The sequence below is a fragment of the Vulpes lagopus genome, chromosome 13 (genome assembly GCF_018345385.1).
Source record: "Vulpes lagopus strain Blue_001 chromosome 13, ASM1834538v1, whole genome shotgun sequence".
In the NCBI taxonomy this organism is placed as follows: Eukaryota; Metazoa; Chordata; class Mammalia; order Carnivora; family Canidae; genus Vulpes; species Vulpes lagopus.
The window spans coordinates 24,364,921-24,391,759 of NC_054836.1; the positions used below are offsets into that span (position 1 = coordinate 24,364,921).

The 26,839-nt window shown below is 33.6% G+C and overlaps 1 protein-coding gene across 1 annotated transcript; it reads right to left on the bottom strand.

Moving 5' to 3' along the window:
• Positions 1 to 19,971: 19,971 nt before the first annotated feature.
• Positions 19,972 to 22,223, bottom strand: LOC121474768 (heat shock cognate 71 kDa protein-like). Its single transcript, XM_041727871.1, is given in 5 exon segments — positions 19,972 to 20,742; positions 20,745 to 21,016; positions 21,049 to 21,094; positions 21,097 to 21,180; positions 21,183 to 22,223. Coding segments are annotated over 5 exon segments (1,932 nt in total). The 5' UTR covers positions 22,174 to 22,223; the 3' UTR covers positions 19,972 to 20,203.
• Positions 22,224 to 26,839: the final 4,616 nt, after the last annotated feature.

Consider the following 26,839-nt stretch of genomic DNA (forward strand, 5'->3'; position numbering starts at 1 on the left):
AGGGGAAATCTGTTCAAGGACTTGGGTAATATTATGGAATATTTTAACATCTTAGGTATTTTGGTATAAGTAGATTTGAACTTCTCCTGAAATGGTAAATATTCCATATCTCAATGAATCAATTTTTTAGTCCTTGGAATAGATGAGTTCAGTTAATGGATTATGTCTAATTTCAGGAGGTAGTATGCAGGTTCCCTCCCAAAGTTAGGACTACATGAGACAAGTATTCTCATCAGGTATTTGATAAGAGGCATTTCTATGGAAACAAATGGAAAATAATGGTTAATGGTTGGAGCAGACTGTAAACCTAGTCTGAGTCCTGAGAATGGTCATTCGAAAGATTTCTAGGATTTTGGGCTGAGAGCACCTTCAGATGGAATGAGGGCAGTCAGTAGCAATCTGACAATTTTTCTTGGTTTGCAGTTTGAATGTCTCTGGTGATCTTTTTGAGTGGCCCACACAAAAACACACAAGAAGATTTGTCCATATAGAAACTATTGTGCTTATTTCTCTGAAGTTTATATTATGTTGACCCACTTTAGCTTTCATGGTTTTGGGAAAAGGGTGGTTTTAATGCTCAATGACTCTCAAATCAGAAAGATGAGAGAAAAATTAGAAACATTAGTTTGGAGAGTTGTTTCTAAATGTTGGAGGTAATGATAAGAAGTCAGGATCCAGTCCATTTTACAGGCAGAAAATAAAACCTCAAAGACAATTAAAAAGACTAAAATCTCTTATCTGCAAGGGTGGATTATAGTTTTCCATTGGAATGTAATTTTTCTCTATAGTCACTCCCATTTCTATGAAAGATAATCAAAATAAGACTAATCTGCAAAATAAGTCTACTCTCTTTAATTTTGGCCTATTTATTTATATAAACTCAGCAAGAATGTGATTGACCAAATAGGCTCTTTTAAGCCTGCTTTGCTGGAATTGAGAATTTCTAAATTTTGGAGGGATAAGATAGAGGAAGAAGTAATTGCTTCATCTTTGTTCACAAAAGCGTACCTTATCAAGTTACTAATAGCTTAAGAGAAAAAAATAATTTTTCATTAAATCAAAAAAATTACAGAACCAACAATATCTCAAAGTCATAGGAATTACATTCCTTTCCATCTGTTCACTTAGTCCCAAAAGATCTTGATCTTTTGTTAGTTTTATGAATCCAGTATTTTTTTCCCTTAGAGTTTTAGACATTCTTCCCTAGTTCAGTAATATGACCTGAAAGTTATCAGAAACTTGTACTTGTTAAAGTCCTTTCCATGAATCTCCTTGATGATGAAACACTTGCAGAAATACTTTTGCAAAAGCATCAGCATAAAATAATAATGTCTGTAAATGTCAAGCATTGCAAATTTTACTTTTTAGTCTGTGATGGATAATCTTGCTTTTTGTTTTGGTTGATATTCTCAAGCCTTTTTCTGGGGCAAGCTAAATTACTTTGAAACAGTTTGATTTTAATAGTTGGAATAGACCAATGGATTAAAATAAAGAGGGGTAGAAGATAGTTTATCCAGATGGTATAAGCTTTAAAAGAGAAATCTATATGCAAACAAAGGTGAAAGAATAACTATATTGGTGGTGCTTGAGTATTACTGAGAAATTGATTCAGTCTCTCAAACCTGAGTGTATAGATTCTGGGGGAGTGGAGTAGAATCTATTGGGAAATAATATAATGTAAGCATTAGGGGCAGCCAAATTTTATTCAAGGCAAGGAGTAGAGGAAAAATCTGAAGAAGAGATTGAGGTTTTGGAAGGTTCAAGTATGAATATAATGTAAATCAGATGTATTAACATAAGAAATATGAAAAACTAGAGCTAAAAGGAAATAGAAAAATCAAATTATATTCTCTTTAGCTAATTTTTCTTTTTCCAATATTTTAGATGTATTAAAATCAAAATTTTCCTATCTTTATATTTATCTTCTATCAATATGTTTATATAATTTTATATATTTTGTAGAATCATCTTTTAATATATTTAGAACTTAAATATGCATGCTACATATTTTTTAATTTTAATTTTACCATGTTATACAAGCAATGAAATGTATGTTTTATAAATGTTAATATTTATTCTTTTTGAAAAACAAAATCAGTTATTATATATAATTTGTATACTTTTGAATTCTTGAATGTTCCTGACAAATTTTGGGTTAAGGTAGTTTAGCCAAGAAGGAAAATGTTAAATCCAAAATATTAGATTTGGTGTAATACATTTGTATCAAACAAACCCAAGGAAACCATATATTTCAAATTTGTGGAGGTAAAGAACAAAAGAATGTGAAAAAAAGGATACATTTGAACTATTTAAAAGATAGAGAGACTATTAAAAATAATTCCGTTTTAAGAGAACAGATTAACAATTAGATTTGTCAAAATTGCTATTAACACAGGATCCTTTTAACTTTATTTCTCAATAAAGAATTTCCCAAGAGAATGTGCTACAGGACCCCCAATAGCAACTTTGCCCAGAAGTGTTCTAATTAGCTGTACCAGAGGGTCTGCTGTGCTGTCTAGTTAATGCTTTCTATCTGGTTCTTTGCTGGCCATCATGTATCATTGTTCAGGGAGTGACAGCAGTCAGGTTATTAAAGGTGTAGATATTAAATTAACAACAGTAGTAAACATTGTAGCTGTACTTCACATCTCAGCAGAACCAATGAAGTGGATGACACTGAATCCATGCTGATATGCTGCAATGACAGATGGGCGTCATTTAACACAATACATCAGTGGGCAACCCACGTACCACAGCTGTCCTCCACTAAATGAATTAGATCAGGGTAATTAATCTAAGGCAGAAAGTATTACTAAAGTGGATCCTAAGCAGAATTAGAGAAGAAAGAAATCTCCTGCTCAAAAATGGAAAAGGATTTATGCATTAACAGTTTTAGTGCTGACAAGAAGGTTTCCAGAAGTTATTTCACTTCTTAAGAAAAAAAAAATCGTAAAATTATTCATTTTTGTTTAGAAGCAACTCACCATTTGGGGCTACAATGGACTCTGCCCATTCCTTTATTTCTATGCTTAAAATAGATATTGTTGAGAAATGAAACTCAACATAGTATAACAAATCTCATTATCTTTTATGGTATACGTTTGTTCCAGGTATAACACTATGAGGGCTAGTAATTATACTGGTAATGATTCTCATGTTAAATTTCATTTTATTTTATTTTACTTTTTAAGATTTCTTTAAGAGAGAGTGGTGCACAAGTGCAGGGGATTTGGGAGGGGCAGACAGAGGGAGAGAGAAAAATGTAAACGGACTCCACTCTGAGTGCCTAGCTCCTTGGAGCTCCGTTTCACAACCCTGAGATCACCACATGAGCTGAAACCAAGAGTTGATCGCTTAACTGCACCATCCCTGTGTTCCAAATTTTCATTTTAGGTAGATTTTATACAGAGAGAGATGGATGGATAGGATGGAGATAGCTAGATAGATAACTTTTTTCTTTCTGATTTCAATTTCCTGTCAAAACAAAGTTTATTTAGGTTTATAAAGGTAGTCTTGCAAGAAAAAAGGTACACATTCTTCACAATTTGGAGGAATTTCTTAAATCCTTATTTTAAGAATCTACTTAACGCATATTAAAAATATATTTAATACTTTAGCATTATTAACCCTTTTACTCAATTACAATAATTTACATTTAAGACCCAAATGCTTACAATTTAATATAAAGAGTTGCATTTTTAAAATGGCTAGTCTTTTTATGATCTTAAAGTGCCGATTAATGATGTGTATCTTTTAAAAAGAAAATATTCTGAAGTTATATTTAAAAATTGCAGATAGATCAAACATGATTTTGACAAAAGTCAGAAACTATTTAAAGTCATAAAATAAGCAAATACATTCTCTCTAATGTTTAGCACTAAGTCAGTGTGGGTCTAATGGTACTTAACTCTTTTTAAACTTAAAAATCCCAGTGCTGGGATCCCTGGGTGGCGCAGCCGTTTGGCGCCTGCCTTTGGCCCAGGGCGCGATCCTGGAGACCGGGAATCAGAGCGTAAGCGAACACAGTAAACAGTCAGGCTCCCGGTGCATGGAGCCTGCTTCTCCCTCTGGCTATGTCTCTGCCTCTCTCTCTCTCTCTCTCTCTCTCTCTGTATGACTACATAAATAAATAATTAAAAAAAAATCCCAGTGCTTAGAAATTATATTCAAATTCATTCACATCTTATAGAGTTAATTTCGAATGTTTCTCTAATGTCTTCTATAAAACATATTCTCAACAATTGTGGCCATTGATCAAGCAGCAAGTCATCTGATCAATTGTTATGTTTCAGTTCTCCTCTAGTTTTTGCTTTCTTTCTAGTCTCCTTACTGGTGGGTTCCTTTCTTCTTCTTCTCATGCGAAGTTGGAGAAACCTGCTGCTAATTACTGCAGTTAAAATTTTAACACAGCAGGAGATATCCAAGCACCAATCCTTCTTTTTTAAAAAATTTGCTAGCTTCTTGTTAAGTTAGCAACTCTTAGTTGGAGGTCTGCAACAATCACATCAAAGTATTGTGTGTTTATTGTAGAAGCATAGGAAGCTGCAGCTGGAAGAAGCTACCACATGCACAGTATCTGATTTTTAAACTTCATTATCTTGATCATCCATGATTGGAGCAAATTGTGGACTCACTGCTGGTTACATTCAAGTATTAAAATTGAAAATATGTTGGAAGGGCAGAAAAACATAAACACACCTCAGTATGGAAGGATATTTAGTCTCTCTCCCTCAATTATCAAAAACTTAAAAGTGCACTTATACATTGAATTACATAATTATCATAATCAATCTCATCTGTGTTTTTAACTGAAATTAAAAATGATTAAATACAAAAAAGAAAGGGACTATAATATTCCATTGATTGAGAACTGTGTTAAATTTAAAATGCAGTGGCCTCTCTATCTTGACCAAAAAAAATAGTTTATGTTATTTTAGAATATAAATAATACTAAATTTAGTGGGTTTGAATTTTTTTCTGATGTGGACAGCTGTCTACAATATTGTGAACTTATGGCCATTGAGCAGCAACAATCAAAACTAATTTTCGTTGTTGCCTAGCTGGAGATATTTTGCATTATGTTCAGAAGCTCTTTGTTCATAAGATCCTCTTGTATCTCCATATAGTTTAAACTCTATACTCTGATATGTGAGCAACAATAAAATACTGCTATAAACTAATTTTATTGCTATAACCTGTGATATGACAATTTAGAGTGACAGCAATATCATACTGTCTTTTGCATACAAAGCTAACATTACTGAGTCACCAGTACCATGATGTGTATTTTCAGTTGTGCTCATGTCCTGACTTTTCTATATAAGAGCTTTTATACTATTTTGTCTTGAGGATATTATTTTAACTATCTGAACCTGAGTTTTCTTATTCTAAAATGGGAAGAATAACTGCATTGTTTTGAGACTCAGATGAGAGAAATAAGTATTTTTATATTTAATACTTTAGCTGTTTATGGCACAGCAGTCTCACACATATTTTGCACCGCTCAATGTACAGAGATTAGTACAACATTATTTATGAGATTGTCTTGGTGTAGCAAAATACATGCATGATTTATAAGAAAATAATTTCTTATACAAAGCTGTTTTACTTGGTGTTCAAAACTGTAGTCTTCTTAAAGGTGCCCACTGAAAAACCCACTGAAAAACCCACTGAAAAAAACAAACCTCCACCTATACAAAACCAAACCAAAACCAAATCCACTTGGAAATGATTATTATCTATCGCAGTACCATTTCAAGAACCAGTGGTTGGATTTCAGATTCCAATAATCAGACAAACTCTTTCTTTATGGATAATAGCCATTGAAAAAGTGCTTAAGCAGAAGGTAGAAAGGTTCATGAATGGAAGCTCATTACGATACAATTTTCTATAGAATAGAGTTAATGATTCAACTTCAAATTGCTGAGGTATAAAACAGACTATTTTTAAACTGGTATCCCCTATAGTTTAAGTTCTTCAAATTAAAGAAGAATAAGTTGCCAGTTTCACACATTGAAGTCTTCGTATCATTATATTTAGAGGATATAGATGTCATAGATGCTACAGAGATAAGAAGATTGTCTTTAGAGGCAAACAGACTTGCACTATCGATAGAATACTTAGCTATACTTGGTTTTGTTTCCTCATCCAGGAAATGAGAATATCCATATTTATAAATTCATTGTCAAGATTAAACATAAGTATTTCAGTGGTACACAGTCAGTGAGGATGCCTCACACATAATGCAGGCTCAATAGTTGTTTATCATTATCTTTAAATACAAAGCCAAAGCCAAGGTAAAGTTAGCAAGTAGGAAAAGCTTCTGAATTTCCTTGTCCTTACACATCAACAATTCATTTCCCTATTTCACAGACCCGCAATCCAAACAAAGAAACAACAAACAAACAAACAAAAACCACAAAAGAAATAGCCCTAGGGAAACTTCATTATACAATGTGGAGAGAGGCACTCTCTAGGGGGGAGCTATTGCCTGGCTTAAAGGACTAGGTATCTAGGATGGTGTCATCATTAACTGAGATAAAGAATGCCAAAACAAATCTAATTTGGAAGGGTGCAGAGGAGTCTACCATGTAAAATATAGAACATTTAGATAGAATTATTAGATAGACATTTATGAATGAAGTTATAGGATATTAACATACCAGTGGAAGCTTTTATGTGTTAGTAATGGATTAAATCACTCAAAGAACCTACAGAACACAGTGGAATAAGAACCAAATACAGAATCTGGAGTATTAGATTAATGAAGAAAATGAGGCACCTGTGTGGCTCAGTCAGTTAAGCATCTGCCTTTCGCTCAGGTCATAGCCCAGGGCCCTGGGATAGGGTCTCGCATTATCCAGGCTCCCTGCTTAGTGAAGAGCCTGCTACTCCCTCTCCCTCTGCTGTGCTTGCTCCCAGCTTGTGCTCTCCTCTATCAAAGAAATAAAATCTTAAAAAAAATTTTTAGATTAATAAAGATAAAAATAATTGTGTATGTGTGTATGTGTCCACACATTTAATATTGGAATCATTAGGTAGAGGAATAACTGGTCTCCTATGTAAGTGAGTAGAACAGTAACATTGATAAAGATATCATAACATTTAAGTGAGAGAAGAAAATCTCAGGATTTCTGAGGGGATTAAAAGACAATTGAATCTAAGAGTCTGAAGGGTTGTTATTGAGATTAGAGGCTGAAAAAAGGAAAGAATGAGACCAGGAGGTTAAACAAGCGCCCAGGGCATACACCAACCACTCCTTCCAGAGAGAAAGGAGAGAGTGGGCTGAAGTACAGTATAATAGATTGAATTTATTGATGGAGGTAAGACAATGACCTACATACTGTCCAATCATTTTAGTGAGGAAATGGAAACTATAGGAAAAAAAGCGTTATCTATCAAAACTAAGATATGTGCCATTCCTTTGATAATGTTACTCAATTTAGTCCTGAATTAAAAGATCTAATTAATTTGTTGGTTTATGATATGCCTAAAGAGATGCTTGAAGGGAAATTTCTTTTATGACAATACAATTCATTAATTGCTGAATCTGCAAAAACATAATTTTTAACCACTATAAGCATCTTTAATAGCTATGAAAGTAATAACTTTCTTGTAATTTTGATAGAAGTTAAAAAAGATAACAGGCACATTTTATTAGAGAATTGATTATTGACAAAAAAAAGAGTGAGCTCTTGGTACTGAAATCAGTGGCCTGTAGGTCTAGCTCTGGCCCTTAGTGTATTCTTTATCTTTATGTAAGATGAATCAGATTCACAAGGCCTTATCTTTCCTTTGTCTAAATCTTTATAACCATATTTTTCTAGTTATGATTCACAGTCAAATGTTATTCCTTGATATCATGCAATGTTCCTAGCAAAAAGTCATCAGGATTTAGGAATGCTTGTTGAAGTCAAATTCCTAATACACATCCTGAAGAAAAGTACTCATGATATGTCTAGGTCTCTAGAAATGATTTTCCACTTGAAGAAAAGAAGAATTATAATTTTGGGATATATTACTTGAATAGTGTGTTTTGCAATCTTAATTATCTGTTCATTAGCACTTCAGCTAAGAGGTAGGTTAGTGATAAAACAACTTTCTCTTTTCCAACTTCTCTTAAGAATTTGTGAAAAAGACAAAAGAAAAATCATTTGAGGCTAACGACTAAGATGAGGTGCTTTCATGTTTCTCTAGATGTCTTTTAAATCCTCTCTAGAACTGTTGTCTAGTATCAGTTAACAATGAAAAGGCCTAAAGACTACAAAGTAAAACATTATCTTATATGTATGAACATACATGCATGCACACATACATACATGTATACATAGATATACACAGACATGCATATTTATGTATGTATATTGTATGTTTGTATTTATTGTAGGATCCAGAAAAATATTCATAGAAGTATATATTTTCTTATTTTATGAAAATGATTGATTCAAGAATTCAACTTGCTCTATTTTTCAGAATAAGATTCTTAAGCAAACATATGTAGTACACCAACGGAAATGCTACAGTAAATATTTTATCTCAGAACATTTCCTGGCCTTGTTGGCCTTGCCAGACCAGAATGAAGAAGGCTTAGAAGGTTTGATTATAAACAACAGAGTTTAATGGAGATTTGCAGTTTTGTACTTGTTAACAGATTTCATCCAAGCTAATTTTTAATGTTTGGGACATTTCAATCTATCACTCACTGATTCCAATGACTGTGCTTTAAACTCTAGTTAAACTAGTGGGTATTAATTAGTGTATACCTTTTTTTTAAGATTTTATTTGTTCATTCTTGAGAGACATAGAAAGAGAGAGGCAGAGACACAGGCAGAGGGAGAAGCAGGCTCCATGCAGGGAGCCCGATGCAGAACTTGATTCCAGATCCCAGGATCATGACCTGAGCTGAAGGCAGACGCTCAAACCGTTTACAGGTGTCCCTATATCTTTTATGCAGTATTATATAGTATATATACTTTGATACCAAAAAGCCTGTATTTACATTTCAGCTTCACTAATTGACAGTTCTGCAACCTTAAAATGTAATTTTATCACATTTTGCCCTAAGTATCCTCATTGTCAAAAGCGTTTGATTTATGCCATTACTTTCATAAGGGATAAATATGATCACATATGTAATGTCACTAGCATAAGGCCTAGCACACAGTAGGTGCTTTATAAAAGTTCTTTTCTGCTTTTGTTCTTTCTCTAGTGGTAATAATGGTGCAAATGAGCTTTAGCACTTGAAAATGAACTTTGAATGTTATTGGTGATAATAATGTTATCTTTGGTTATCAGAAATGTGGTACCTAGAACTTTTAAATAAATGTACAGACAATTCCAATTTCACATATATGCGTGTATGTTTGTGTGGATGAATTTTGACACTTATATGAAAGGTTGCTCCCATTGAGCCATCCTGTTGACTTCTGGCCTATCTTACTTTGATTATTTTGACTGGAACCCCTCAGGATAGATACGAACTGATTGCTTTAGGTTTGGTTGAATGACTTAGGTAAAGCTAATTAAATCTTTTTCAATAGAAGGGCATTACATCTTTATACAGACATAATGGCAGAGAATTTGTCTTCTGTTTCTGTTGCTGCTCCATCTAGAAAAAATAAAAACAAAAACAACCATGAAAAAAAGGATTTTACATCTGTTGTCTGATATACTCTTTTATAAACATACCTCAATGGAAAATTTAGTTTTAATAGCTTTATTATTGAATGCTTGTTAATGATATATTAGATACTTTCTTTGTGCTTGATAATCTGCTAGGTCCTTGACTTTGTCTTTTAGTCTATAATTCTTTTCTAATTCCTATACTGTTAACAAATCTAATATCTTAACATAATTTAGGTAGGACACTACAGAATATATTCTATGCACAAAGATTTTTATTCTCTGAAAGAACATTGATAGGAAATTAGTGCAGCTGGTGAATCACACAAACCCAAAGATCTATCATGTAAGTATTTGATTCTTTTCTTCTAAGGTAACCTAAAGGCACTATATTTTTACAGAGATTAACTTGTTTTAGAACAGAAGCTATTAATCTCTCCCATAACAGGGTGCTGAATCATTCTCATTCATTCTGTCAATGTCATTTTAAAACTGAGTTTTAGACAATTTTTGTAAGAATAAGATATATAAGTATTCAAAAATGCTAATATTTTCAGCTGAGTATTCCTAATTATGTCTTCAGTTTATATTTGCTTAAGGCTTTTATGTTGCAATAATCCCCTCTTCAGTTTTTTCCTTTTTCATTATACCACACTTGGCTGGTGCTAGGATGATGGAATTCTTTGGCTGGTAAGTCTTTACTTACCCTGCATAATGTAATGCTTCAGTGAAATATGTTAAAGGAATTAGTGATTAAAGGGTGCCTAGGGGCTGAGTCGGTTAAGTGTCTGCCTTCAGCTCAGGTCAAGATCCCAGGGTACTGGAATGGAGCCAGGCTTAGTGGTAGTCTGCTTCTCCTTCTCCCTCTAACCCTTCCCCCTGCTTGTGGTCTCTCTCCAAAGAATAATTTTTTTTTTAAAGAAATTAGTGATCAAAAGGATGGACAAAATCATATCTCTTTAATTATTGTGCTAAATTAAAAACAATTACTTGGACAGATAAAACTTTTCTCTAAAATTCAATGAAAAACCTTTATATTCCCACCATTGATCATCCATTCACACCTTTGATCAAATCATATATATATATATATATATAATTATTAACTATAACTGCATTGGAAATTACTTGATTATTTATAGATCAAATTTCTGCAAGGAAAATATGTCTTGTTCATTGTTATATTTTTAAGATGTAATCTATTACCTGAAACATTGAGGAGACTCAATAAATATTTGTGAATGAGTAAAGATAAAATATGATTGTGACTTAGACCAGAATCATAGCTGTAAGAATGTGAAATTGAAAAGTATAGAACTATTATGGAGTAAATCAGAAGGTCTTAGCTATACTGGACTTAGGAATAATAAAATAAAAACATAAAGATGACTTTAAAAGAAATTTTCTGACATAAAAGGATGATGACACCATTGAGAAATTCCCTTACAATTTTATAGAATAATTTATAATTAATACAATCTATAACCATGCAATTACTTATTATAACTGACAAACATGGTATTGTAATATTTTAGTTTAAATTTGTACAATTAACATAGGAAGCCATATATTATAGGAATTTTGCCTACTCTACTAGTAATATTTTTCTCTACCACAATTTATTTCATTTGATGTATGAAATGGGCACATAAAGTACAGTGTTATCATTATGTGGGTGGAAATGACAGGAGGCAGTAAGATAAGCTTGTTTCTGTAGTTGAATAGCATTGCAAATTCTTAACTAGGAAAGAATGCAAATAAAATTTTCAAAAGAAATAGAATGACTTCATCAGACATCTAATCAGTAAACTTAATGGCCTTATGTCTGTTTTATCATTTTTGCTAAGTAAAAAATATAATTGTAGTAGACTTTAGAATAAATATTTTGTTGTTACTAGATTCTGGTCCCATTAATTATGTTATTTTGATATAATTATCCTATTTGGTCTCTGTATAATTATGTCTCCATTGAAATTAAAACGGAAAAGTAAAAATAGAATTAATAAAAGAGGCTTCATCAATTTCAACAGATGTCATCCATAAATTTATTTACTTTAGTGGAAACATATATTGATCAGGCATGACTATTGGAAATGTTTTGATAGGAAAATTTACTTATTTAAATATTTTGGGATTTTTCTTCCCAGATATTTGCAGATGGAAATGCAGGCATTATATCTGTAAAGAGGACTATTATCTTCATCATTCATAAGTAACACAAAATTACATTTGGACATTGATTTCTTCAAATAGATTACTTCTTTGTTGAAAGATCTAGAAATAACAAATATATTTTAGTGGATCTATGCATACTAAAGTATATGCCTAAAACCATTTGTCTACAAATAATTGAACTGGTCTTTTAAAACCATAGTATTTCAACACCAACTAAATCTTGGTACTTACTATATATACATATATAGTATATAGTATATATATTTTATATATATAGTATATATATTTTATATATCTACTACATACTATAGTATATATAGTAAGTATATATTTATATATATTATATATATACTTATATATATTTATATATATATATATATAAAGGTCTTTTCCTAAAATAAGAAAGGGAGCAACTAAGGAAACATTTACCAAGTATTATATAAGTAAAGTGAGTATTTGATGCTGATTACATTATTCTTTTTCCTAAGTATAATTCTTACAAACTATGATTTTAATAGTCACTGTGCACTGGACTCAAAGGAACAAAAAGGTTTGGAATTAGACCCTGGTTCCAAATCAACCTCCACCACTTGTTAGCTCTTTGATCTTGAATAAGCTACTGGATATCTCTAAGCTTATTTCCTCATTCATTCATTGAAAAAGAAGAAGAAGAAGAAGGAGGAGAAGAAGAAGAAGAAGAAGAAGAAGAAGAAGAAGAAGAAGAAGAAGAAGAAGAAGAAGAAGAAGAAGAAGAAGAAGAAGGAGAAGGAGAAATGGAGCTTATGGGAATATTGGAAATTTTAAGGAATTTATGCAATATAGTTAAAAGGGTTTTTTTGACACATGGGAGATGTTTCATCAATGTATCACTACAAGTTACAGTGTTCTTTGGAAACTTTGTGTTTTCATTAATCTTTTTATCATACATGTTATAAAACAGAATAATTACCACATATGAACCTACCTAATTTAAGAATGAAAAAAAAAAACATGAATCTATGTGCTTCTCTTTCTTTTCTTTTTTAAGATTCTATTTATCTATTCATAAGAGACACACACACACAGAGTGAGAGAGAGAGAGAGAGAGAGGCAGAGACACAGGCAGAGGAAGAAGCAGGCTCCATGCGGGAGCCTGACGTGGGACTCCATCCCGGGACTCCAGGATCAGGCCCTGGGCTGAAGGCAGTGCTAAACCGCTGAGCCACCAGGCTGCCCTGTGCTTTTCTTTCTAACCACATTATATTTATGTGACTTTTGTATTTTACCTTGAGATGAGGTAATCATAATCCTGAAATTTGTTTTTCATTCCTTTACTTTTTTCTTATTGTTCTCTCCACAGTTCTTAGATTCTGTTGTTCTTTTTTTTTTTATTGACTCTTTTTAAAAAATCAGTGTGGGAAACTTCTATTCATCTACTTGTAAACATAACAAATTGTTTTCTTGATTACATCTAGTTTACATGTGCCCATCAAAAGCATTTTTTATTTCTGTTGCAGTGTTTTTGATTTCTAACACATCCTTGCAATTCTTTCCTTCTTTTTTTTCTTTTTTATCCCAAGCCCCAGCCTCTGATAACCATCATTCACCTCTATTATTATGAGTTCATCTTACCCCATGCCCCAGCTTCTGATAGCTATTATTCTCCTTTATTACTATGAGTTCATCTTGATTCTTATAATTTTTATCTTTCTGCTTAAGTTAGCCATCTGTTCTTATGTTGTTGGCTTTCTTTCACTGTGGCTCTGAACATATTAATTATAGTATTTTTAATTATATGTATGACAATTCCAACATCTGTGTCATATTTGAGTTTGCTTATGATGCTTGAGTTTTCAAACTGTGGGGCTTTTTGCTTTTCCATACACCTTGTAATTTTTTGTCAAAGAAAACAGACTTGTTTTGCATAATGGAACTGAGGTACATAAGCCTCTATTTCTGTTACTCTGGCTAGTAGATGTACTTTTAAAAATGTTTGCAGTTAGTATAGGTGCCAGTAGGCTCATATTTTTCTAGTATCTTTGGTTTTGTCTCCTATAACTTTGGCCTCCCCTAAGTGTTCCTCCTTAGAGGAACATTTTACATGCTTTTTACTACTTTAAGTTGCATTCCATTATTATTATATTGGCCTTCTGGTGGTGTGATAAGATGTTAAGGTATATTTAGTGGTGGTGGTGGCAGGGGCACATTCTATAATGTCCCAATTAAATCTCAGTGTGCTAATACATGTGTCTGGCCTGTGACCTTCAGAGTATATATTCTTACATAGTTCTCATCTAACTGTAGATGAAACAGGAGGACTATGGGAGGCTGGAGGGAGAGTAATGTTCTTATCTATTCTTCTGAAACAAAGTTTTTTAAGTTTTTTCTACCGGAGTATGCCTTTGTTAAGGAGAATGCTCTGGGCATATTTCAAAATGATTACTTTCTCTCCTGCCACACTGTGGAATCTTTCTGGAGAATGCAGAGATAAAAATCTGCCTTTTGGAAGCTTCAAGTCATGTATAAGTTGGTCTAGCAAAAAAAAAAATCTATCCTTTTTCCGAAGATCAAAGGAATTATTAAAAGTTGGATTTATTCTCTAAAATTCAAAAGCTGTACACAGAAACTTTGCTATGTTAATAATTAGAGTGGCTTAAAGGGAAATATACTAATGAACTAATATTATGATCTATTGGAAAACCAGCTTATGTAACATAAGTCTGCATTCTTCCCTAGTTTTCTATATTCTCCTATTCTTTTTTCTTCCTTGAAGATCATGCTTTTCTTAAACCTAGAACATCATGTTTCCTTTCAAATAAGATCTTCTTACAAATTTCTTTTATATAAAAGGTAAAAATATAGCTTAAAATATCTATCATCTTAGTTTGGTTGGATTTGGGGATGTTATGGAAACTATAAACTTAGTGCCAGAATATCAATAAGTCTCAAATCAATTTGAGAACACTTTCAAATGCAATGAATAAGTATGCTAACTCACAGGTTTCTAGGAACCCACAGAAATGATACCCCAGCAAAAAAGCAATTGATCAAAACTGGTAGGATGGAGATAAAGCAGTGCTTGTGGGGAGATATAGCTTTACGTGCTTTTATTAGAAAACCAATAACCCAAACTCCTGTCTAAGAGAGAGAATATTATAGATAACTTTAGGTCAACAAATTAGATAAATGAAATATACAAACCCATAAAGATACAAATTGACTCAAGATGAAATAGAAATCTGATTGTACCAACAACAGATAAAGCCATTGATTAGTTATTAAAAGTCTTCCCATAAAGGAAAGCTCAGGCTTAAATGACTTCACTTAGGGAGTTTATTAAGTATTTAAAAGCAGAAATAAAGCGAGGAAATTATAATAATATTACAGCATGAAAAAATCAACTTAGTACACAGTCACATACATTTCCACACACAAATGTACAGCCTCACATTTTTAATTTCTATAAAAAAATTAAACTGATAAGAAAACATCCTGCCCTATGAAATTAAAAATTTCATGAATCATTGATGAGACTTCCGTGTTGTAAAGTATAGTGGAGTAGACACTGCAAAGGCTCTACTCACTGCAAAAATTGATAGATCCCTACTAAACAATATTTATTTCATTTCTGATTCTCAAGGAATAAGAAAAGTATCTAGAATGTGTTTTTATATCCTTAAAAGCCAGAAAAATGGGAATGAAATTTAATATGTAGATCTTCAATTACATGAAAAATGTTAACACTGGCATAAGTGACAAAGGAAAATAACTAAGAAAAAGAAAAAAGTAAACACAAAAGTCTCATAAATTTCCATTTATTCAAAAAATGCAAATATATACTTCTGAGTAACTTATAGGTCAAAGAAGAAATTATAATAGAAATAAACAACTTATTAGACTTGAACAATAATCCAAATATTGTATATAAAACTTATGAAATCTAATTATAGTGAATATTCATAGTTGAATGCTTATATTATAAAATAATATTTGATGTTAATTTATGAGCTGTGCCCCAGTAATGATGTTATTAAAAAATAAAACAGAATAAAACTAAAGATAGATATAAAGAAATAATGGAGATAAAAGCAGAGTTTAGTAAAAAAGAAAACAAATATAATCTAGAGAAACACACAGAAGACACAAATCTTTCTTGAGTTGATGAAGAAAAAAGAAGGCATGAATACATTAGGAATTTGAAAGGAGATATGAATTCAGGTTCCATTTACATTTAATATAATGGGAGAATTCTATCATAATCTTATGTGAATAAACTAAAAAACATTACACAAAATATATAAAATATGAGACTAGGTTTTAAGCTTTCTGTTTGACATAAGTGCTATGTGAATTACACCTTAGTATTTCAGGAGAGAGAACATTTATCCTTGAATTTAAGATGGGAATGGGGTAAAGTGAGAATTAGAAAAGAGTAAATTAAAAGTTAGCATTTGGCCTTGGGAAAAAAATTATTTAAAAAAGCCCATCCAAATTGCTAGAATGAGCAAGAGCAAGAAGACAGGAAATCTCATGTTGAAGTGAATTCATAACATTTGGCTGTTTTGTAGGGCAGGTTATATGGATGTAGATTTGGTAATACTGAAAGAAAACATTAAATATTCTCATATTCTTGGATAATACAGTTGCAGCAGTATAGAAAATATTTATTGTTTCTAATATCTTATTAGGTATTGGGAGACAATTAGAATGAAGCTCACCTTTATGTACATCTTGGCATTACCAACCTATATGCTCCAGGATTCTCTTTTCAAGAATTGTTTAATAAGGCATTCCTGGAAAGGTAGAGATAGATACCCTCTCTGGATCAAATTCATTTACATTCAGTGATAGTAAACAGGAAGACTTCCCATTCCCAGAGGACATTCAAAATAATAAAAATGAATATGTCTTTTTGTCTTTTCAGAAGATATTTGATTACATTCTAAGATAAAGATAATTCTTTCTCCAAGGTGGGGAAAGACAGGTTTGCCAGTACCTTTTATATGATGCCAGAGTTTCCTAATCTCAAGTCCCTCTTTCATGCACACCCACAGCAGATGCAGGTAATACCTGAGTCTTCTCACAATCACTCTATGGAAATTAAGGATCAAGGAAATGACACCAATGGTTACTCTTGCTTTAAATAATAAAACTGTCTAAATCCATGTGTACTCGTTGTCTCCTTGCCAGCTGAATCTGTGGAAGTGTGACAAGCCAATCTAGCTCTTGCCACCATGCTGCTGCTTAGTAATGACTTGCCTGATTGACATTAGCTTGATATTTCTAAACTCTGGAATAGTTGGGAAATAATTAATATGGAGTTTGGGAAAGAAATATAGATATACACAACAAATATATTTTGAAAATGTTATTATTTATGCCACATTTATTTTTTATGCCACATTTATTGACAATTAAATATATACTCCATTTTAGTTCTTCCTAAAAATTAGATGTGTCAGCATGGATCTGCTCTCAGCTCCTATCTTACTAAAGGTACAAGTATTTTGATATCATTAAAATCACATGAGAGAGTCATGGTACACATGAAGCTTATGACATTCATTTTGTGGCTTAACTTTATTTAACTACAGGGCATCAGCTTTAAAATTAGAAAGCAAAATTTTTCAAAGACATAGGGGATACAGAGGATCATTTTGGCTTTATGGTTATTCAGTTCTTATTGTTTTCTTATAGTTTCAAAAATATCAGATGAAAGTATGATTGCCAGTAACTCATCCTTTTAGTTCTTTGCGAATGGATTTAAATTTTTAAGATAAAAATTTTCTCAAAAATGTATCCAAAACTAGTAATCTATAGATTACCATACACCTTAGAAAAAGTTTAAGTCTTTAAGATGTGTATACGGTGAGTATAGTTCTCTTGTTTGATTAAATAATTATAGGTCCATATATTTTTATAAAATTCAAAAACTTGTCCTTCAGGTCTGATTTCTCAAAAGTTTTCAAAAGCTTAGCTCTGCTTGTTGGATATAGGATAGGGAGAAGAAGTAAATCTTTAGAGGAGTACACCTGCAAAACTGTTGTAAATTAAAATATGTTTTCTTTGATGAAATCATAATTTCAACATAATCACTACACCAAAGTAAGGGGAAAATAAATGTCAGTCTTATTAATTAATGGAAGAAAAAGGTCCATCGTAATATCTGCTTGTGTGAAATCTGGGATTGTGGATGATCTAATTTAACAGAAGTATTCATTTTAGATGACAATTATAAAATTTCATTGGACTTTGCTACTAATATGAATCATAGAACCAAATCCCTCTCCTCTGCCAAGCATACACATTAGCACAGAGAGCCATATCTTTAGACTACTACTACTACTGCAATATTTTTCTCAATAGACACTAATGGTGAAACCCAAAATATATCAATATATTCTGAGCAGGTGCAATAGGTTTAACATTGTGGTGAGGAAGAAACTCACCACATGCGGTGGACATTTAAGATAAAATTTTCCTGCTTTTAAAGGAATTATTAGAGAGTTGATTGAATCCCAATGAATCAATAGTTTATAATGCAATAAATAATGGAGATTGAAAGTCTTGGATATAGTCCCAGTTTTGTTATTCTCAATTTTTGTTGTCATGACTTAGTCGTTGTCTTATGACTTATTATTGATTGTATTGTACAAACTGTTTTATATGGTAGTTTAAAAACTCTTCCATGTATTTATTCCTTCAACAAATTTGTTTAATGGCTACTTGATATGAGACACTGTTCTGGCTACTGAGATTACAGCATTATAGAAAATGGCATAGTCTCTGCTTTCTTAGAATATTCATTATGGTAGTTTGAAACAGAAAATATGTAGATGAACAAATACTTATATCATGAAAAATGCTGTGAAGAAAAACAGCAGAATAAGAGGATGGGATAGTAAAGCCAATTTTAACAGGCTCAAACTCACTGTTTTTTCTGTGTCTTGAATATACAACTGCCAATTGTTATAAATTCAATGTTATTACTTGTGAAGTACTATCCCATATTCATTCATTTAGTGAAAACCTAGCATGGGTAAGGTATTATAACAATCATTATTTTTACTGAGTGATGTCAATTTCTCTGTATTGAATAGATTTTGAAATGATTCTCTGACTTATAACAATATATGTAGATTTTATATATATAGTTCTATATTTTAATGAATCATTTAGTTAAAATCATGTCACTATGCCATAAGTAGAATAAAATTGCCCGTGTAAATATATTAAATATGATTCATAGCAGATAATAAATCTCTTTCATATATTTATGCATACTTAAATAGAAGGTTTCTTTTATGAGTTGGGTTTATAGTATCGGCTAGAATTTTTATTTTGTTGTTTTTTAAGATTTTTAAAATTTATTCATGAGAGACAGAGAGAGAGGCAGAGACACAGGCAGAGGGAGAAGCAGGCTCCATGCAGGGAGCCCAATGTGGGACTCGATCCCGGGACTCTAAGGTCATGCCCTGGGCTGAAGGCAGGCCCTAAACTACTGAGCCACCTAGGAATCCCCCGGTTAGAATTTTTAAATGATCATAATAATACATTTGTATCCAGGAAAATCTTTATATACTTTTGAATTGACCATATGTAACTTTTCCTTTATATCAATACCACATGCTATTCATCACTAGCTAATGCATAGCTTCATCAAGAGTAGGATTAAAAGTTAAATTTACTTCCTTTGTCAGAGCACATTTTCCTTCATAAATATAAAGGTACAGGTTTAGAATATCCTTAATTGGACTCTCTTAATATTGTGGATGGCCTCCAAAGTCATATTCTCTTGTTACTAAAGACGATAAATTCTAGGTGTAGATAGTATTAATATTTATTTACATGGACTTTTGTTCTTCAGATCATTTGATAAGTGAAAGTTAATATAGATACACGATTACTTTTTGTGCTTCACTCAAGACCTTGTCAGAAAGCCCTGCCTTTGGCAATGCTGGAAAGGCTAGTACACTAGAGATCTCCAAGACAGGGCAGGAAATAATTTGACAATCTACTATAGGGACAAATCTAGAACTCTGAGTGCCCTCAACAAGTATTCAACAAAAGTTTGTTTCATCAGGGATATTTATGGGCTAATTACATTTGATGACATGATGTAGGAGTTTCAGCCATTATTTGTAACATTGTTTCTATAGATAAATTAGTTTCTTACTACTGATTTATCAATTTTTTTGCCAATTTTAAATACAGTTTTATTTAAGACATTGCATTTTCCACTTAACAATACAGTGCTTATAAAGTGCAATGTTTATTTCCTTTCCCTGTGCACATATTCCATATTCAAGTATCAAGAATGCCCAGTATATTTACTATAGCAGCTTGACTTTACAACGGCCATGGAATTTGCTACAAATTTGGGTCCTTCAAATGTGTGGAACAATGCTAGACCTGTCATCAGGTTGGCTTAATCAACCTCTTCAATGGTAGGCCCAAAGGAGGCACCAGCAGAGGGAGAAGCTCCACCACCAGGAAAGCCTCCAGGCATTCCTCCTGGCATGCCTCCTGCACTCTGGTATAGCTTCATAATGATGGGATTGCAGACTTTCTCCAGCTCTTTCTGCTGATGTTCAAATTCTTCCTTCTCTGCAGTCTGGTTCTTATCGAGCCAGTTGATGATTTCATTGCACTTGTCAAGAATCTTCTGTTTGTCTTCATCATTGATTTTGCCCTGAAGTTTTTCATCTTCAACAGTTGCTTTCATGTTGAAAGAGTAAGACTCAAGTGAATTCTTGGAAGACACCTTGTCTCTCTGCTTCTCATCTTCGGCTTTGTACTTCTCAGCTTCCTGGACCATGCGCTCAATGTCCTCCTTGCTCCAGCGGCCCTTGTCGTTAGTGATGGTAATCTTGTTCTCTTTTCCTGTGCTCTTATCCACAGCAGACACATTGAGGATACCATTAGCATCAATATCAAAAGTGACTTCAATCTGAGGAGCGCCACGAAGGCAGGAGGTATGCCTGTGAGTTCAAACTTGCGGAGTAGGTTGTTTTCCTTGGTCATAGCATGCTTACCTTCATAGACCTGAATAAGCACACCAGGCTGGTTGTCAAAGTAGGTAGTAAAGGTTTGTGTCTGTTTGGTAGGAATGGTAGTATTGTACTTGATGAGCACAGTCATGACTCCTCCAGCAGTTTCAATACCAAGAGAAAGTGGGGTGACATCCAATAGCAGCAAATCTTGAACATTTTCAGATTTGTCACCAGAAAGAATGGCTGCCAAAAAAAAAAAAAAAAAGAAAGAATGGCTGCCTGGACAGTTGCACCATAAGCAACGGCCTCATCAGAGTTGATGCTCTATTCAGTTCCTTTCCATTGAAGAAATCTTGCAGAAGTTTCTGAGTCTTGGGGATACGGGTAGGACCACCCACCAGGACAATGTCAGGATCTGAGACTTGTCCAGCTTGGCATCTTGAAGAGCTTTCTCTACAGGGTCCAGGGTGCCACGGAACAGGTCAGCATTTAATTATTCAAACCGGGCACGAGTAATAGAGGTATAGGAGTCGATTCCTTCATACAGAGAATCAATCTCAATACTGGCCTGGGTGCTGGAAGAAAGTGTATGCTTAGCCTGTTCACATGCAGTACGCAGATGGCGGACGGCCCTCTTGTTTTCGCTGATGTCCTTCTTGTGTTTGCGCTTGAATTCTGCAATAAAATGGTTGACCATTCGGTTGTCAAAGTCTTCTCCACCTAAGTGGGTGTCTCCAGCTGTGGACTTGACCTCAAAGATCCCATCTTCAATAGTAAGGACTGACACATCAAAAGTGCCACCTCCTAAATCAAAGATCAACACGTTCCTTTCAGCTCCAACCTTCTTGTCTAAGCCATAAGCAATAGCAGCAGCAGTTGGCTCATTGATAATTCGAAGTACATTAAGACCAGCAATAGTTCCAGCATCTTTGGTAGCCTGACACTGAGAGTCATTGAAGTATGCAGGTACCGTGACAACTGCATTGGTAACAGTCTTCCCAAGGTAGGCCTCTGCAATTTCCTTCATCTTAGTCAGGACCATAGAGGACGCCTCCTCTGGATAGAAAATTTTGGTCTCCCCCTTGTATTCTACTTGGACCTTAGGCCTGCCAGCATCATTCACCACCATGAAGGGCCAATGCTTCGTATCAGATTGGACAACAGCATCATCAAATCTACGTCCAATCAGCCGCTTAGCATCGAAAACCGTGTTGGTGGTGTTCATCGCAACTTGATTCTTCGCAGCATCACCGATCAATCGTTCGGTGTCTGTGAAGGCGACATAACTTGGGGTGGTTCGGTTTCCCTGATCATTGGCAATTATTTCCACTTTCCCGTGCTGGAAGACCCCCACGCAGGAGTAGGTGGTGCCAAGATCAATCCCGACTGCAGGTCCCTTAGACATAGTTGCTTCTGTGTGGGCCGGGCTCGGCTCCCGGAGACAACAGCCTCTGCAGATCTGGCACCGCGTTCAATGAGACCCTGATTTATCAATTTTGAGTCCAATATTATCACATATTAAAGTCAACCTTTCAGTAAGTGATGAAAAAATTATGTCACAACATGAAAATCCCACTGAAATTGCAAACATAACTAACATTAATAAGAAGGAGAAAAAGGAAGCTATCATAACTGGGTATTTGTACCTGGGCCTGTCTTACCTGACCAAAGGATTCAATAGTCTTTGTAGAATGCAAATAGCTGTCACAAGTATTTTTAAATATCTCTTTTTATTATTCCGAGCGGAACAACAAAGCATAAGATGAAGCATTAATAATTGCTTTTCTAGATCTAGGAGCATTCTAATTTGTTGCCTGTTGAAGGATTGTTATGAGCTGCTACAATTCTCTTCCAAAATGCCAGTCTAGAGTCTAGGTTTTAAAAATTGTTCTTTTATATCTTAGGTTCACTATATTCATTTATATATTTCAGCTGGTTGGGGCTTTATATCTGGGGTACATGTCCTGGGAAGTGCAAGTAAATGTTTTTTTATTATGGTAGATGCTAGTTGGTAGAAAAGTCTAGAATATACAAAATAAGATATATTTAGTAACCATTCATAGAAAAAATATTCTGTAGTGACCTGTCCCTCCTCTCTGTCCACCTTCCACTAGATAGGTTATAACTGGGTAACTATTTTATTTTATTTTTCATGATAAGTATTTGTTAATATCATATATGCCCTATGGAAAATAACACCCCTGTGGATTAAGGCAAAACTATTGGAAAAATCTACAAAATCTTAAAATTTCTAAGAGAAATTTTAGCTCACAAACACACAAATCCTTTTGAGTATAAATGGGCATTTACAAAGAAAAGCTTCTGTTATTTCTTTCTCAATGTGGCTTATCCTTATCTTTTGACACAAAAAGGTAGGAAATGTCTCTTGGTCTATGCAATCAGTGGTCATTGACAAACCTGGCATTAAAAGCATTAGGCAGTACAAGAGAAGAAAACAAAATAATAATAATAATTAAAAAAGGATTTGTGTTTGCATCACCAAATGTTTTTATTATAAGAAAATGTGTTGTTGATAAAGAATCTACCAAAAAATAATCAGCTGCTTTTCACTTTACATGAGCTATAATTTAAAAAAAACCACAAAACCTAATTACTAGGTACTTAATTTTTCATTCATTCACTTTTTTAAACATTATTTATCAGTGGTCTTTTTCCATCTATGATGAATTAACAGAGACCAGATATACCCTCCTGTCACTATAAAAAACTGGAAACAATGTATGAAAAAATGGCTTTCAATATACTTGATGTCATGTATTTCTTCTAGTTTGACACATTCTACATTTGAAATTCCCAAATCAAAAGGGTGACTACAATAGTACATTTGGAAGACACAGAAATAATTTCTGAATGGTAACTAGAAGTTGCTAGCAGCCTACCTTAAGATTTAGCACTAAGGAGAAAGAGTTAAACAATTCCAAAGAGCTGAAGGTAAGAATTAGTTTTACTATTAGCCAGCTTCAAAGTCGTCACTGTTTTCGACAGCTCCCCCTCAGTAGGGCTCTTTTTTCTTTTTAAATATTTTATTTATTTATTTGAGAGAGACAGAAAGAGCATGATTGGGTGGGGGGAGGAAGGGGTAGAGGGAAGACAAGAAGACTCCTCACTGGGCACAGAGCCAGATGCAGGGCTCCACCCCAGGATCATGACACCATGGCCTGAGCCAAAGTCAGACACTTAACCAACTAAGACACCGGACAAATAGGGCTCTTTTCTTAACACAAGTAGTTATATTTCTCATGGGAGTTTCTGTTGATGACTGAATTCAAGGCTTTCACTATAAGGGTGGTACTCTGAGGGAATAAAAAATATAGATAGATAGATGATAGATAGATAGATAGATAGATAGATAGATAGATTAGATAGATATATAGATGATAGATAGATGATATAGAGAGATAGAGATTTTGACTTAAGAGAGGAAAGCTATATCAAAACACATGGGGTCATAATTGGTTAATTGATCCTCTTCACTTATTCAGGCATCTATGGGCTGAGAGTTTTTTATACATCCTACTCAGACTCATCTTGCATTCACAAGGGACAGTGACTGTGAACTGAAAGAAAGCTACAGTGTTCTTTCTCCTCTGGCATAGTCTTAGCATTTTGTGGAAGCTGCTTAAAGAATAAAGAATCAAAGGAAAGATGACTTGAGAGCTTATTTGGTAGAGAGGAATGGTTTAGTAGAAGCTTAGAATGGAATACAGTGGCCTTGTGTTAAGCCCTATAGCAGAAGCATTACTAATTATTTATATCCTGCTGGTAAGCGTAAAACAGGCTTGACTGCCCTTACAACAGCTGCAATCTCACCACGTGTGCAGTACCATGAACTTTATGTGTGAGCTCTCCTGAAGAGCTTTCAGGGGCATGGGGCACCATAAGCAGGTAGAATCATTGTCAGAAGAGCCTTCTGAAGAGTCCTGGTGCATCGGCAGCAATTAATGCAGGTGGTATTTTAGACAAGGGAGCTAATGAGCTTTAATATGCATGCAGGTGAGGGAGTGCTGAATCAGTAGAGCCATTAATGAACCTATGACAGCCTAATTAGCTACAATTTAAAATCTATGGAATCTAATCAGAGGAGCTGAACACTGCTGCAAATCTGTGTATGAATGAGTCTTTCTAAATACTCCAATCTGTTGCTTAGTCACTGATTGATAGTAATTGCTTTTTTTCCTCTATTGTGTATAGGAAAATGCCCAATTTTGCTCTGATAGGGGAGGACACAACATTGAAGTTAAATGCCTAAGATGTTTAGCTGCTTAAGTTTAATCAGTGGATGTTTAAAAAAAAATCAAAGTAAAATTAATTTTCAACTCTGAATATAGATGATTAAAAATATACCATCAACTTCTTATATATTGGGTTGGCAAAGACTCCATGGTTGTTAATCAACTGCAAATAGCATATCTGAAAAGCAAGCAAAGACAGTACAACATGCAAATGTGTAAAGCATATTTATTAATCCGTAATTTGTTTTAAAAGGACTTATTTATGTTAGTGATCAGAGATAACAGGGCAAAAATAGTTTTATTGAATGCTTGAGATGAGAGAGAGTTTTCTGAGGTTAACACAATCTATTAAACATCCTATTTGAAAGTGGCTGAACTAAGTGTTCTTTCAGAAATTGAGAATAATTTTATGAAGGTGTGAGGTGATACTATTTTGTAGTGCCCATTTGGTAATAACTGACGTATAAAAGGTACAAGCAGTTTTTCTACTCTGACATTTCACCTTTATATAGCACAATTCATCTGAGAACCTTAAAGAACTTTGTAGGCTCTGATTTATTGAGTCTTATAATACCACTGGAAGACAGGTCATTGAGGCTGTCCTCCTTAACAGTCGGCTCAACGGAGCTCCATTTGCTGAAGGTCACAAGTTAGTCAATGGAAGAGCTATAAAAAAGAGACCCAAGAAAGCCCAGAATGATACTCCCTCACTTTTTCCATTTGATAAATGGTGAACCTCACAATTATGACATTTTGGATAAAAATCTATGTATCTAAATTTGGATTATCAACTTAGAGAAAAACTTTGAAATGTAGATTTATAATTGTGAGTTATTTTTAAATATCAATATTGGGTACATATATACGATATTATCAGTTAACAATTAAATGACAAGAACCATCACATTCCTTATTAGTGTCAATAGAAGTGATCTTGAGGTGTTGTTTTTATTAGATTGACCACCAGGTACTGAGGCTGAAACCTAAAGAAGATAAAAATGGAAAGTTTGCTCTAGTTAGGGATATCTAGAATAGGGATATCTAGAATAAATCCAGAGATATCTAGAATAAAACAAAGAAAGAAGAGAGGAAAGAAAGGAGGGAGGAGAAGAGAGGGAGAGAGAGAACACATACACCACACACACATAAACACATCCAACAAAGAATTTTAGATGAGGCAGCTTAGTAAATGCAAACAAGATATATATAATCCATTAAATTTGATTTTAGTGGGATCTCTATCTAAAAGAAAAGGAAAAAGAAAAACATATAAGGACACTGACAACTCAAATGATGTGCTAAAACAATTTGAGATTATGTAGTAGCACTTCTGCAAATCCTATTGCTAGCTTAAAAAATGTACTGCAAGGGAAATTTCATGAAATCTGATGTTTCAGTGAAATTCACTTGATTTTTGGTCCAGTAGATTTTTTTTCAAGTTTGACAATATTATGAAAATATCACATTTTCTCCTGTGTCAAACATTATGCATTAAATTTGTGAGCAGAATAATCTCTAAAGCAAATATTTTTTTAATTCCTGCTGATGTGACAGTGTTTACAAAAGTGCCCATTTTCTTTGAAACAGACAAAAAACAGTGTTGTCAAAACTTAATAAATTAACAAATAAAACATTATTTCACTCAACATGAACATCTTATTCTTAGCTATATCAAATTTGATCATTGTTTTTCTTAATTTAGTTAGCAGGAATAAACAGTCTCAGGGCACCTGAGTGGCTCAGTGGTTAAGCCTAGGATTCTTGGTTTCAACTCAGGTCATGACTCAGGGTCCTGAGATCAGCCCTGACTAGGGCTCT